Consider the following 15,610-nt stretch of genomic DNA (forward strand, 5'->3'; position numbering starts at 1 on the left):
GGTTACGGGGAAGGGGCGGGGCCATATAGAATCGATGCGCGAGGGGAACGAGGAGCACGTCCCAGGAAGAGGGCGGGGCTAAGGGGAAGGGCGGGGCCATGTGGCAGCGGGGCGGAGCCGAGGAGGGGCAGAGTTATGGGGAGAACGCGGCTTGGGGCGGGGGCAATAAAGGGGCGCGGCCAAGAGAAGGGGGTGGGGCCATGGGGCACTCACCACCACCGGGTTCCGCAGCAGGAGAGGGGTGGGGTCCTGAACCCCCGAGAATACGGGGCAAGCTCGCAGTCCTGTGGGAGAATGGGGGCACAGTGGGGCCAGCGGTCTGTGGGGCAGAGCCCCCATAGCAGGTCTCATCTCTACAGAGGGATGCATTTCTATAGCAGAACTGTAGACCCTATAGCAAAACCCCAGCCCCGTAGGGAGCCCCCACACCCGCAGGAAACCCCCAGCCCCACTGGGGACCCCCACACCTGGAGCAAATATCCAGCCCCATAGCGGACCCCCCCCATACAGTCAGCCCCATATCGTCAGCAGCTTCCAGCCCCAAAGGGAGCTCCCAGGCCCGCAGCAGGACTCAACCCCATTAGGGAACCCCCAGCCCCATAGTGAGCCCTATGAATGTCCCAATAGCAGGCCCCGATCTCCACAGTGGGGCCCAGCCCCATAAGGAACCTCTAGACCCATGGCTGACCCCCAGCCCCAAAGGGAACCCCCCAAACCCATAGGGGAACCCCTGACACATAGAGAAATCCAGCCCTACAGCACAACCCATACCCATAGGGGAAACCAGACCCTATAGCAAAACCCCATCCCTGTAAGTGTCACCACCCCCCAACAATCCACAGCAGAGCCCCAGCCTTATAGGAGAACTCCAGACCCATAGCAGAATCCAAACCCGTAGCAGAACCTAGCCCCACAGTGGACTCAACCCCATAGAAGATCCCCAAACCTACAGTGAGCCCCCATCCCCATAAGCATCTCCAGCCCCACAGAAGAACCCCATCCCATAGGGCATCCCCAGACCCATAGAGGAATGCAGACCCACAGCAGATCCATGGTGGAATCTGGCCCCATCGTGGGACCCAGACCCATACAGAACTCCCAGCCCCACAGCAGATCCCCGTGCACCTCCAGACCCATAGCAAGACCCGGACCAATAACAGGACCTGACCCTGTAGCAGAACCCACCCACAGCAGAACCCAGGCCCCAGGCCAACCCCAAACCTGCCGACCCCAGGAAGGGGGTTGGGGTCTGAGACCACTGGGGAGCGGGGGGCAGAGCTGTAGCGTGGGGGGGGCCAGGGACAAATGGGGCCGAAAGGACGCGACGGGACAGTGGGGGCCGCGGGACGACGAGGCCCAAGGAATTCTACGGCGCCCCACGCGTCCTGCGGGGCTCTACAGGCTTCTACAGGACGGCGGGCTTTACGGGGCTACGGGGTTCGCGGCGCGTCCCCAGGGCCCTCCGGGCTGCCCTTTGCTTCCGCGTCCCTCCGGACCCCGCCCCCACCCGCGGCCCCGCCCGAACCTGCAGCCCCACCACCCAGAGCTTCTCCCAGAGCTCCTCGCCGCGCAGCCTCGTGGGCATCCGGACGGTGGCGTTGCCGGGGGGGCGGCGCGCGCCCTGCGCCGCCAGCTGGTAGCGGTGCTGAACCGCGGTCTGTCCTGCGGGCACCGAGCGCGTGGAGGACGGAGAGCTGCGGGGCGACGGGACGGCGCGTCAGGGTGCGGCCGGGCACCGCGGGGATGCGGGACGGCCGCGGGGACGGCGGGGGAACGCGTGGGGATGCGGGGGCGGCCGCGGAGATGTGGGGACGCTGGGGAACCCGCAGGGACGTCCCCTGTCCGTAGGGATGCGGCACGTTGGGTCGCGGGGACGGCCGTAGGGACGTGGGGTGACGGCGACGCCCATGGGGATGTGGGGAGGGGGCGGCTGTGTGGGGCGAGGAGACGCGGATACGGGGCGGCGGCACCGGGGGATGTGGGACACGTGGGGGGCCCACCTGGTGAGCAGCAGCACAACGCTGTACAGCACTGGGAGCACGGCACGCACCTGAGGGGGGCTCACGGGTGGGGGGACGCTGCGGGGACAGCGGGACACGTGGGCTCACGTTGCGTCACTGTGTCAGCCCCACAGTGTCACCACCTCACCCCATGTCACCCACTGTCAGACACACAGCATCCCATCACATCACACCGTGTCACAGTGCCACACAATGTAACAGTGTCACAAAACATCACACACAGTGTCACTGTCACAACCCCACAAGGGTCACACTGTGTCACATACTGCCACCCATGTCACTCACACCATGTCACATCACGGCACATCACTGCGTCACTAGCCGTGTCACCTCATGTCAGTGTCACGGTGTCACACTGTCACGCAGTGTCACACAACATCAAAGGAACCACCCCACCAGTGTCACATAGCACAGCGTTAGCGCCACAGTATCACACCGTGTCACCCTCTATCAAATTCCCAATGTCACACCATGTCACACAGCATCACGTGATGTCGCCGTGTCACACCGTCACCCAGTGTCACACCACATCACACCATGTCACGATGTCACAGCCCCACACAGCACTGCAGTGCCATGGTGTCACAGTGTGATGTTGCAGTGTCACCCACCTGCTGGCCAACGCCACCACCTCCACGCTGTCCCCCAACTCAGCCTCGTGGGGCACATCCATGGTGACAACAAACATGAGCTGGGGGGCAAGGATGTGGGGCTCAGCCCCATAGCACCCCATGGGGCCCCAATGGAATCCCATGGAGCTCCTCAGGGCCCACAGCACCCCACAGAGACCCATAAGGCCCTATGGAGCCCCATAAAGCACACAGTGCCCCACAGAGCCCATGCAGTCTCATAGCTCCCCATGGCACCCCATGGAGCCCTTAGAGCTTCATAAACTACCATAGAGCCCACAGCACCCATAGCTCTCCATAGCACCCCACAGCATCTCATAGAGCCCCCTAGATCCCACAGCACCCCATAGCATCTCATAGTGCCCAATAGGGCCCATAGAGCCTTGAAACACCCCACAGAGCCCTTAGAGACTCACAGACTCCCTTAGAGCCTATAGCATCCCACAGAGCCCCACGGCACCCCACAGCACCCCACAGAGCCCCACAGCAGCCCACCTGCTGGCCGGCCCATAGCACAGGGTGGCTGATGTTGCAGAGGATGCGCCCACCTCCTGGAGACACTGAGCTGCAGTGCTGTGCCAGGGACCTGTGGTGGGGCTGTGGAGCACTGGGTCAGCAGTGGGGGGTGTGTGGAGGGACCTGAGGTGGGATCTGGGGGTGGGGTAAGGAGGTTTGGGTTTGGTGTTTGGGGACATCTGATTGGGGTTTGGTGTTTTGGGGACATGGGATTCTCTGTGGTCTTAAGGGCATCTGGAGAAACTCAGGAGTCTTGAGGGCCTCTGGATGGGATTGGGGTCAGCTAGATGAGGTTTGTACTCTTGAGGGCATCTGGAATGGGTTTGGGGTATGGGGACATGCAGGAACCTATAGGAACTTGAGGAAATTTGGGGCCTTGGGGACATCTGTAGAGGCTGTGAGGATCTCGAGGGCATCTGGATGGAGATTTGGGTGCTGTAATGACACCTATGGGGTCTTGAGAACACCGGGATGGGATTCTGGGGGTCCTGAGAGCATCCGGAGGGGCTCTGGGGGGCCTGAAGGAGTGTGGGGCAGCCCCTGTGGTGCGGCGGTTACCCCGCTCCCCGTGGGCACCTGCAGCGCGGTGGCCTTGCGGTAGGAGAGTGCCTTGGGGTGCTGCAGCTCCACGTGGGCCCCATAGGCGTCCTCCCCGACGTTGTGCACGGTGACGGTGACGGTGACGTCCTCAGCGGCACCCACCACCAGCTCCTCCAGCCTATGGGGCGGCGGCAGTGGGTGTGGGGCAGGGAGGTGGGGTGCCCCGCACGAGGCAAGGCCACGGGGGAGACATACCCTGGAAAGCTGAGGGCCACGTGCAGCTCGGGCACACACTGGTTGTCCTCACCACAGTTCTTCTCAAAGGGCAGCTGGGGGCCGGCGCACAGGCCTCCATCCCAGCCTCCCAGCACACGCCCCGGCTGCATCCATTCTGCTCCATCCCCCACATCTCCGTCCCATCTCTCCATCCCCCACATCTCCGTCCTGTCTCTCCATGCGCCCCATGTTTCCAACCCAACTTTTACATCCATTCCATGTCTCCATCCCTCCCAATGTCCATCCCGAATTTCCATCCCTTCTCCACTCACCCCAACCATCTCCATCCCATCCATCCCATCGCCTCCATCCCCATCCATCCCTCTCCCCATACCAATTCCCACCCCACGTTCTCCACCCACCCCATGCACCCATCCCGTCCCTCCAATCCCATCCCATCCCTCCATCCACACACCCCAAATTCCCATTGCAACCGTCTCCATCCCATCCCTCCCTCCCATCGCACCCTCTCCATCCCCATCCCACCTCCCCCCACCCCACGCTGCCATCCCATCCCATCCCACCCCACCCCATCCCATCCCTCCATCCCACCTTCTCCAGGCGCCCACCGCAGCGCTCCATCCCTCCCAACGTTTCCTGAACACTTCCCGACCCCCTCGCCCGCCCCAGGCCCCCACCCACCTCTCACCCCCCGCTCTCCCTCCCCCCTCGCCCCCCGCCCTTCCCGTACCGCGGCGCTCACGGCCCACTGCGTGTCGCGGCTGAGCGCCACGCGCAGCCCCTGCTCGTGCTGCAGCGCATCCCCGCGCGCTTCGAAGGCCACCCGCAGCACCACGGGGCTCAGCGTGTCCGCCGGGCAGCCCTGGGGACCCACACACAGCGCCCGTGGCGGCGGCGGCCCCGCGCGGGGCAGCTCCGCGCCCCCGGCGCCCGTGCTGCACGCACCGCCAGAGCGACGCCGAAGGTCCGGCAGCGGAGCCCCTCGGCCACGTGCGCGGTCCCGTTGCTCCTGGCGCCGCCCGGCACGAAGACGGCGCGCGCGGCGCGGCCGGGGTCCAAGTGCAGGTGGTAGCGGAGGGCGACGCCGAGGGAGCCTGCGGGCGGCAGGACGCGGCGCTGCGTGGCTCCGCGGGGCGCTGTGGGGCCCGGCGGGTCGGGGGGCGTCGGGAGGGGTTGCTGGGGAGGGCCGATGGGACTCGAAGGGTCCCGAGGGCGCCCGGAGGGGCTGGGGGTCCCGCGGGTAGCCGATGGGTGGGCGCCCGCCCGCGGGGGGGCCCGTGCTCTCACCCAAGCTGTCACGGCTCTTCTTGGTGCCGACAAAGCAGACTTCGGCTGTGGTCACCACCGCGGCCTCGGCGGCGCTCAGCTCCTCCTCCTCTGCCCGGTGGCAGTCGAGGGCAGACGTCGGGATTTCCGGGGGACTGAAGGTCACCGTCACCTCAACCTTCAGCAGGGGTGGGGACCTGCGGGGCGGTGGCGTGGAGGAGGGGAGAACGTGGGGTGGGGTGAGGTGGGAAGGGGTTGGGGGTGGGGGTCGGGGTGGGGACGCGGACAGGTTGGGGTTGGGAATGGGAATGGGTATGGAGATGGGGTGGGGGTGAGATGGGACGTGGCTGGTTGGGTTTGGGGATGGGGAGTTAGGGCTGGTGTTTGGCCGGGATTAGGGTCAGAGATGGCAATGTATGGGGCTAGGCCGTTTGAGCTGGGGATGGTATGGGGCTGGGACTGGCGATGGGGCTCCGGTGCGGCACTCCCACCTGAGCAGCAGCACCTGTCCCTGTGCACCCACGGCCAAGTCCGGCAGTCTGTCCCCTGTCAGGTCGCGGCCCCCACTCAGCGCCTGCCCAAAGTGCTGCGGGGCGCTGCGGAACGAGGAGCCTGCAATGCGCTGTGGAGGACGGAATGCACGAGGGTGGGACCCGACCTCCAAGCGGCAGCTGTGCACTGTGGGGTCTGTGGGACCTGGGGGCTCTGAAGGGCCCTTCGGGGTCTTTGGGATCTATGGGACGCTGTGGGGTTCGGTGGCTCTCAGTGGGGTTGTCCCACCTGGCTGTAGTGGTCACTTATGCCACCCTTCTCCCCACAGAAGATGTAGACGGCGCCACGCTCGTCATCCTCCATGGGAGCACCCACGGCCACATCGTGCAGCCCGTCCCCGTCGATGTCCCCAAGGCGAGCAACGCTGGCCCCAAAGCGCCCCAGTGGGTGTCCGGCCTGACCCCGCAGCATCCGGTGGCACCACAGCGCACGGCCCTACAGCAAGCAACACGTGGGGGGCATGGGGATAGGTGTGGGTCAAGGCTGGGACAGGAATGGGAATGGGAATGGGATGGGATGAAGAGAGGGGTGGGGATAGGGATGGGGGTAAGGATGAGATGGGTGAGGAGATAGGGATGGGATGGGGTGGGATGGGATGGGGTGGGGTGAGATGGGGTGGGATGAGGTGGGATGGGGTGGGATGGGGTGGGGTGGGGTGGGATGGGATGGGATGGGATGGGGTGGGGTGGGGTGGGGTGGGATGAGATGGAGTGTAATGGGATGGGGTGGGGTGGGATGGGATGGGATGGGATCGGGTGGGATGGTATGGGTTGGGATGGGGAGGGATGGGGTGGGATGGGATGGGATGGGATGGGATGGGATGGGGAGGGATGGGGTGGGATGGGATGGGGAGGGATGGGGTGGGGTGGGGTGGGATGGGATGGGATGGGGTGGGGTGGGGTGGGATGGGGAGGGAATGGGGTGGGGTGGGGTGGGATGGGGTGGGATGGGGTGGGATGGGATGGGATGGGGAGGGAATGGGATGGGATGGGATGGGATGGGATGGGATGGGATGGGATGGGGAGGGAATGGGATGGGATGGGGAGGGAATGGGGTGGGGTGGGATGGGATGGGATGGGATGGGGAGGGAATGGGATGGGGAGGGAATGGGGTGGGATGGGATGGGGTGGGATGGGATGGGGTGGAATGGGATGGGATGGGATGGGATGGGGAGGGAATGGGATGGGATGGGATGGGATGGGATGGGATGGGATGGGATGGGATGGGATGGGATGGGGAGGGAATGGGGTGGGGTGGGATGGGGTGGGGTGGGGTGGGGTGGGATGGGATGGGGAGGGAATGGGGTGGGGTGGGGTGGGATGGGATGGGGTGGGGTGGGGTGGGATGGGGAGGGAATGGGGTGGGGTGGGGTGGCATAGGGAGGTGTGGGGTGGGGTGAGGATGGGATGGAATGGGGAGGGATGGGGTGGGATGGGATGGGTGTGGGGAATGGGATGTGGTGGGATGGGGAGGGGTTGGGTGGGATGGGTGTGGGGATAGGGATGGGGATGGAGTTGGGATACGGGTTGGACTGGGGTTGGTTTGCAGTTGACTTATTGACTAGCTGAGCACCATGGGGCCGTGCTGGGGGTCCGTACCTGTGGCAGCACTGTGCAGACCTCCACGCGTCCCCCGGTGCCATCTCCGTAGAACATGGGGACCCCCACCAGCAGTGCCACGCCATCCCCTGACCCCTCCAGAGCGCAGAGCGCTGCCCCAAAGTAGGAGCCCACCTGTGGGTGACAATGTCAGCCTCGGGGCTCCTCCCGCCCCATGCCATGCCCCACACGTCCCCCTGCCATCACCTGCCGCCCCATGGCGTCAGAGCGCAGCTCCCACTTCCCCCCGCGGTGCAGCACGAAGAGGAGCAGGCGGCCCACATGGCGATACCGGGGGGCACCCAGCACCAGAGCCCGGAGCCCCCCCAGGGACAGAGACTCAGTGGCGTAACCTGCGGGCAGGGGGGTGGCGGGTTGGACCCATGGGGGGACGGCCCCGCAGCTCCTCGTGGGGTCATGGGAACATCCACAGCTCTGGGACCCCCATGGGATCGTTGCCGCACCCAAGACCCACACAGTGACAGCTCTGTCTCTATGAGGACCCCGTCATCTCCTGGACTGTCATAATGGCCCCAAGAGCCCCGTGAATGCCCTGAGACCCCCCCCAAAACTCCGTTACCCCATGGGATCACCACCATCCCATCGCCCTCGTGAGAGCCCCGCTATCTCCATGACCCAAGTGGGGACAGCCACCGACCCCAAAACCCCCGCGGGTGGCCCACTGCCCCCTGATCATCAGGAGGACTCCAACATCCCCTCGGGGATGCCCTCCACCAAGAGACCCCCATGAGGGTGCCGAGACCCCCCACCAAACAGAGACCCCCCTGAGGAGCCCAGGACCCCAGGTCCTCACCCAGGTACGCGTCGCTCGCACCCCCGTCCCCTTCGGATGCGTTGACAAAGGCGACCTTCCCATCGGCCCCGTAGATGAAGGCCCCTCCGGCCCAGTCATAGGCGCCCACTGCTCCCAGCACCGCCCCCTCCTGCAGCGGAGAGGGTGGGGAGGGGCTGGGGGGCTGAGCGGGGCGGGATGGGGCCCTGAGGATCTCAGGTGGGCTTAGGGGTGTCTGAAGGGGGTCGAGGAGTCCTGGGGAACTCTGGCGGGTTTGGGGGCATCCGGTGGGTCCCTGTGGGTCTACGGAGCTCTGTGGCGCTCCGCGGGCTCTATGGGGCTCTGCGGCGCCTCTGGGGCCGCATGGGGTTGTGACGGGCTTCGGGTCTGCGATGACGGGCGTGTGGCGCTGGGCTGGCGGTGGGGACACTCACGGGGGTGAGCAGAGCGCTGAAGCCCTCCTGGGCCATCTCCAGCTGGAAGGAGCTCCCGAAGGCCGGCCGGGTCCCTGGGGGCACGGTGGGGTGAGCTGGGCCCCGGCGCCCCACGGGGCCGCGCCACAGGGCCATACCTTCGATGGCGAAGATCTTGTCCTGCAGCTGCTCCTGGATGCCGCGCAGCGCCTCGAAGTTGTCCACACGGAAGACGTGCGCCTCGGGGGGGGGCGAGGCGATGGTCTGCAGCTCTGCCACCGCCTTGGGGTCCTTGAAGGCGCTGCCCACCTGCGGGGACGTCGCTCACGGTGTCCCACCGCCCCGCCGTCACCCAGCCATCCCCGAGCTCTGGGTGTCCCGCTGCCCCCGCTGCTCCCCACGCCGTCGGTGCCTTGGAGCTCGCGGGGCCCGTGCTCTGGTGTCCCAACCCTCTTGGCATCCCCACAACTTGACATCGCGCTGGCGTCCCCCGTGCTCCTGGTGTCACCGCAGCGTGAGGTGTCCTCGCGTCCTGCGTCACCTCCGCGTCCCCATGGCCTCCATCTCACCTGGGTGTCCCCCAGAGCTCCCCGTGTCCCTGCTGTCCCCGCGGTGCCCCCACGCTCCGGTGTCCCGGCACTCTGCGCCCCTTCTCACTGCCCCACGTTCCTGGTGGCACCTCCGTGTCCCCAACCTCTCAGTGTCCCCAGTGTCTCCGTGTGGAGCCCCCGCCCCCGTTGCTCTCGGTGTCCCCCCACTGTCCCTCGGGTGCCCCCACAGCTACTGGCGCCCCATAGAGCCCCCTACATCCCACAGAGCCCCGTGGCGTCCCATAGTGCCCGATGGACCCCACGGAGCCTCATGATGCCCCGCAGAGCCCTGAGAGACTCAGAGAGCCCTATAGAGCCCCACGGTTCTTGGGGAGGATTTGGGGGAATTTGGGGTTTGGGGATTGGCATTGGGGTTTTCTGGGGGGAGGGACTTGGGTTATGATTTGGGGGCAGTTTGGAGGAATTTGGGGCTCGTTGTGATTTTTGGGGACAGTTTGGTGGCGAATTGGGGGGAATGTGGGTTTTGGGTGATGGGTTTGGGGGAAGGGGGAAGGGGTTTGGGGCATGGTTTGGGGGGAATGAGCACAACTGGGGCCTTTGGGTGGGTGTGGGGTTATGGAGTGTGGGGGGGGGGGGGTTGGAGCTTTTGGTCAGGCTTCGGGTGGGAGCCGGGGAGAATTTGTGGGGAATTTGGGGGACGGGTCTGGTTTTGGGGATTCGTTAGGGAGTTGTGGAGATGCATCGGGTGGATTTGGGATTCTTGGTTTTTCCGTGGGGGAATTGGCGCTTGGGGGCGAATTTGGGATTTGGGAGCTTTGGGGATCGGGTTTGGGGCGCGGGAGATGGATTTTGTGGTTTGAGGGTTTTGAGAGGCGGATTGTGGGAGAGGAATTTGGGGCCTTTGGAGATGAATTCAGGATTTCGGGTTTTTGGGGGATGATTTGGGGAGAATTTGCAGGAATTTGGGCATTTTGGGTAAGGACTTCAAGGAGAACGCGGGCGTTCGGGGCGTTTTGAGGACGGATTCGGGGCAGGATTTGGGGTCCCGCAGGGATGCGGGGCGAGGAGCTCGGCGCGCCGGCTCACCCCGATGGCGTAGCGGATGACCCCGGCGCGCTCGGCCTCCGGGATGACGTCGCCGTACTGCAGCGCGTCGCCGTACTTCTGCCCGTCCGTCACCACGATCAGCGCCTTGGAGGCCCCCGCGCGGCTCCCCGCCAACACCCGCGTCCTGCGCGCAGCCGCGTCAGCGCCGGGCGGGCGGGGGGGGAGGGGAGGGAAGGGGGGTGCGGGGGGGGGGGGGGGAGGGAAGGGGGGTGCGGGGGAGGGGGGACGCACAGCGCGACGCGGATGGCGGAGGCCGTTTGCGTGACGCCGCTGCGCTGCTCCACCCGCAGCAGCAGCCGCTCCAGGTGCTCCGCCGGCAGGCGGTCGAAGTCGGGGAAGTCCACGTGCACCTCCACGCCGGTGGAGAACTGCAGCACTGCGAACTGCGGGCCGCGGCCACGGCACCCATCGTACCGCGCGCGGCCCCGCGGCCCCCGCAGAGCCCCTCAGAGCCCCTCGCAGCCCCATGGCCCCGCAGAGCCCCACAGCGCCCTGCAGCCCAACGTGGAGCCCACGTGGCCCCACGGAACCCCGCAGAGCTCCACTCCCCTTAGCCTCCAATAACGCCCCGCAGAGCCCCACAGCATCCCACAGAAACCCACAGAGCCTCACAGGGCCCCACAGCGCCCCACAAAGCCCCACACGTTACGCTAGGTGCCCCATATATTACGTGGGGCAACCACGGGTACCCATAAATTTCATGGGGCAGCTCCAAACACAGCGGGACGCCCCACGAGGGATGTCAGGCAGCGCAGAGCTGAGTCTGGGCGCCCCATAGATCGTGTGGGGCACTGATACGATACGTTCCATGGGGCGCCCCAGAGATTCACTTGGGTAACCCAAGAATTCTATGGAGCGCCCCATAGATTCTGTGGGGCCCTGCTGCGGGGCAGCCCCATAGCACCGTGTGTCACGCACGCGGGTGTTGGTCCCACGGAAGCGTTTGATGATTTCGATGACGAATGTCTTCATCCGCCAGAAGTCAAACGCTGCCACGCTGCCGGAGCCGTCCATCAGGAACACGATGTCGGAGGACGATGTGGGGCAAGCTGTGGGGCAGGTGGTGGGGCAGGCCGTGGGGTGCAGCAGTTTGGTGAGTCTCATCCAACCCGTCCCCACCCACAGATCCCACTGAACCCAACGCTGAGTCTTTGCCCCACAGATCCCAATGACAACAGCATTGGATCCTTTCTGTCTCGTGTCTGCCCCATAGATGCTATATCTGCCCCATAGATCTCACCAACAACGGCACTGTGTCTTCTCCGCCCCATGTCCGCCCCACAGATCCCAGTGACAATGACATTAGGACTTCTGTGCCCCTTCCTGGCTCCACAGAACCCACAGACGACGGCGCTGGGTCTTCTCCACCCCACAGAGCCCCTCTGCCCCACTGCTGCCCCCCACGTGCCCCATACCTCGTGGGGTGGTCACTAGGGAGCCATCGAGGAAGCACAACCCCGGAACCTCCGCGTTCTCCCCACACATCCGCTGCGCCATCGGGCCACAGGCCTGCACCCCACAGCATCCCACAGAGATCCACAGTGACCCATAGCACTCCATAGAGCCCCACAGCACTCCAGAGAGCCCCACAGTTCCCCATAGAGCCCCCATAGCATCCCATAGAGCCCCAGAGAGATCCATAGTGCCCCACAGAGAACCACAGTGACCCATAGCATCTCATAGAGACCAACAGCACCCCACACAGACCCACAGTGACCCACAGAGACACACAAAGCCCCATAGAACCCATTGGGCTCAATAGACCCCCATAAACCCCATAGTAACCCACAATACCCCACAGAGCTCCACAGCACCCATAGAGACCCACAGAACCCCACAGAACCCATAGAGCCCAGCAGACCCCAAACTCCATAGTGACCCATAGCACCCCAGAGACATAAAGCCTACAGAGCCTGACAGACACCATAGACCCGTGAGAGCCCCACAGCACCCCATAGCACCCACCAGGAGCTGGGATCCGCTGGCAGCCATGGACATTCCCATTGCCATGGGACCCGTATCCAGGAGGTCTGTGGGGCAGGGAACCCCATAGCACCCACACTTGTGGAGCAGCTCCAAAACTTGCCAAAGGACTCGTGTGGGGCAGCATCACACCACCCCCTGCCCCATAACCTCCCATTGGGACCCCCTCTGATCTGCCTGATATCTGCCCATAGGACTCATACATTGAGGCCACCCCACAACTTCCCACTCAGACCCATACATCAAGGCTGCCCCATAACATCCCATTAAGGTCCACATATAGTACTGCCCCACAACTCCCTCAGGACTCACACATTTGGGGCTGCCCCACACATGTGAGGCTACCCCACAAACTCCCCATTCAGTTCCACATACTGTGGCTGCCCCACATCCCTCCCCCCTTCCCCGGCCCACCCCACAACTCCCCATGAGACACACATTTGAGGCAGCCGCACACCACCCCATGTGCCCCACATGTGTGGGGCTGCCCCATAGCTCTCACCACCAACATCTGCATCCCTGCAACTCTTCTCCCCCACACGGCATCGATAGACAAGGCCTTGGCCCCCCAAGTCCAGGGGAGCCCCAACCAGCACCCTGTGATGGGGGGATGTGGGGCTCAGTTGGGTGCTCCATAGATCCCATTGGGTGACCCACAGATTCACTTAGATACCCCTTCAATTCTATGGGGCACCACACAGATTACACTGGGTCCCCACAGACTATGTGGGGCAGTCATAGAGTCAGCAGGGAGCCCCCTAGGACATATGGGGCGCTCCATAGGTTCCATGGGGCACCACTAAATTCAGTGGGGCACCGCATAGATTAAACAGACCACCCTACAGATTCAGTGGTGTGTCCCACAGATTCCGTGGGGCAGCCCTAGATTACTTGGGGGGATAGATGGATTCAGTAGGGTAACCACAGATTCCCATAGGGTGCCCCATCGATTATGTGGGGCAGTCACAGAGTCAGTAGGGAGCCCATAGGTTATGTGGGGCACCCCATGGATTCACATAGGTACCCCATAGATTATGTGGGCTGCCCTATAGGTCACACTGGCCACCCTATAGCTTCCATGGGGCACTGCACAGACTGTGGGGCATCTCAAAATTCAGTGGGGCACCACACAGATTCTCCAGAGCATCCCACAGGTTATGTAGAGCGCCGCACAGCTTCTGTAAGTCACCCTCTAAGTTCCATGGGGTGCCTCATAGATTTCTATGGGGTGCCATACAGATACCACAGTGGGCTCCCATTTGCCCCATGAGCCACCCAATACATTCCACGAGCCACCCCAAATATTCTATGGGGCACCCCATGTATTCTGTGGGTTGCCCCACGGAATCCTGGGGAGGCCCCACAAGCTGTGGGGCAGCTCCATACCCGTCGTCGCTCTGTGCCACACTGAGGCCGAAGGAACCAGGACCCTCAAAGGCCACAGCAGAGTCCAAGTCGAGGGCAGAGCTGCAGCTGTGGGGCAGAGCTGTGGGGCGGGGGACACCCATGGGGACCCATACAGCCCATAGCCTCCACAGAGTCCACATTGCCCCATAGAGCTCTGTAGACCCCACAGAGCCCCACAGAGCCCCATTAAGTCCCAAAGGATCCCACAGAGCCTCATAGAACTCACAGAATCCCATAGAGCCCCACAGATCCCACAAAGTCACACAGGCACCCCATGTTCCCCATTGTCCCTCTGTCCCCATATGTCCCCATGTCCTCCCCCATCCCTGTGTCCTCCATGTCCCTCCACCCCTCCATGTCCCCATGTGCCCCTGCATCCTCAAGTCCCCTGTATGTCCACATGTCCCCAATGTGCCCCCCATGTCCCCCAGTTTTCCCCATCCCAATATATCCCCCCTCATCACCCCACATCCCAATATCACCCCTCCTCACCCGACCCCCCACATTCCCATATTGCTCCTCGTGACCCTGTATCTCCACTGACCTCCAATGTCCCCCCATGTCCCCACATCCCTCCACTGTCACGCCGCCCCCCCATTTCTCCCCACATCCCCACACTCCCCCCCATCCCCACGTGTCCCATCCCGACGTGTCCCCGGTGGCCCCAAAAGCACCGCATTTGGCCCCAGACCTGCGCCAAGCAGCAGCAGCACCCACAGCCCCATGGCGGGGAGCAGGGAGGTCTGCCCCACACCCACAGCCCACGCGCGGCCGTGGGGGGCGGAAGTGGGGAGAGGGGGCGGGGAAGGGCCGAGAGAGCCAAAAAAGGGCAAAAGCCAAACGGGTCTGCTCCGGAACTCTGCCCCACAGCCGCCCCGTAACTGCCCCACAGCTGCCCCATAGCTGTCCCGCTGCACTGCCCTGCATCCCCAGTCCTGCAGCCCGTGTCCCCACGCCCCCAGTTCCCCTGATGTCCCTAGTGTCCCCACAGGCAAAGATGACCAGAAGTGACAGAAATGGCACCGACCGGAGAGTGATGCTCAGAAATGGGCAGGAATGGGGATGGAGCCAAAGGGCAAAAATTGGTGGGACCGGAGCAGGATGGAGAGAGTGGGGCAGAGCAGCGCCAGGGGGCTCTGGGACCCCCCGCACCCCCCTGAGCTCAGAGCCCTGCTGCCCCAAAGGGTTGGGGGGTCCCGGGTCGGGGCTGGGGGGAAAAGGGGCAGAACTGGGTAAAGAGGGAAAGGAATGGAAGGAAATGGGGAGAAAAAGGGGAAATGGAAAGAAATGGGGAGGAGGGGGAACTGTGATGGGGGGAACGGGCAAGGAAAGACCTGAAAGGGTGGAAATGGGGAAAAAAGGGAAACGTGCAGAAATGGGGAAAGAGGAATGGAATGGACAGAGGGGGGAGGAGGCAGAAATGGGCAAAAAAAAGAGGGGAATGACAAAAAGGAGAAGAAATGGGCGAAAAGGAGCAGGAATTGTCAGAATGGGAGGGAATTGGATTGGGCAGAGGTGTGGAAAGAAATGGAAGAACATTGAGAGAAATGGTCCAAAACAGAGGCACAGAATGGGAGGCGTGGAACTCTGGGGAACGGGCAGCAGGAAATGGGCAGAAATGGGCAGAAGTGGGCAGAAATCATGGGCAGCAAAGTGTCAAATGGGAGCGGAATGGGCGAGGAACGGAAGCAGAAATGGGCAGAATGGGGAAGGAACTGGGAAGAAATGGCTGAATGTGAGAGAGCCGCCCGGCTGTGGCACTACAGCGCTGCCCCACAGCTGCCCCATAGCTTCCCCACAGCTGCCCCACAGCTGCCCTACAGCTGCCCCATGACTCCACTGTGCCCCAGGACCTCTCCATGTCCCCACATCCCCACATTCCCCCATCCCGGGCTCCCCCCCGTCCCCCGCGCCCCATCCTGATATGTCCCCAGCGGTCCCAATGTCTCTGTACGGTTGGAGGGCTGTGGGGCAGCAGAGCCCGGGGGTGTCTGTGG

At 63.8% G+C, this 15,610-nt stretch overlaps 1 protein-coding gene across 1 annotated transcript; it reads right to left on the reverse strand.

Moving 5' to 3' along the window:
• Window positions 1-213: 213 nt before the first annotated feature.
• Window positions 214-11,834, reverse strand: LOC306952169 (integrin alpha-D-like; the record flags this gene model as incomplete). The annotated part of the gene is made up of 20 exons (XM_079542825.1): window positions 214-284; window positions 1,508-1,694; window positions 2,001-2,078; window positions 2,633-2,712; window positions 3,146-3,247; window positions 3,743-3,884; window positions 3,962-4,035; window positions 4,674-4,805; window positions 4,889-5,037; window positions 5,231-5,406; window positions 5,701-5,831; window positions 5,990-6,196; window positions 7,360-7,494; window positions 7,567-7,712; window positions 8,174-8,303; window positions 8,587-8,874; window positions 10,203-10,347; window positions 10,455-10,606; window positions 11,142-11,272; window positions 11,639-11,834. Coding segments are annotated over 20 exons (2,852 nt in total), but the record flags the coding sequence as incomplete, so codon positions are not given.
• Window positions 11,835-15,610: the final 3,776 nt, after the last annotated feature.

This window comes from Tetrao urogallus, assembly GCF_951394365.1.
Source record: "Tetrao urogallus genome assembly, chromosome: 15".
Lineage (NCBI taxonomy): Eukaryota > Metazoa > Chordata > Aves > Galliformes > Phasianidae > Tetrao > Tetrao urogallus.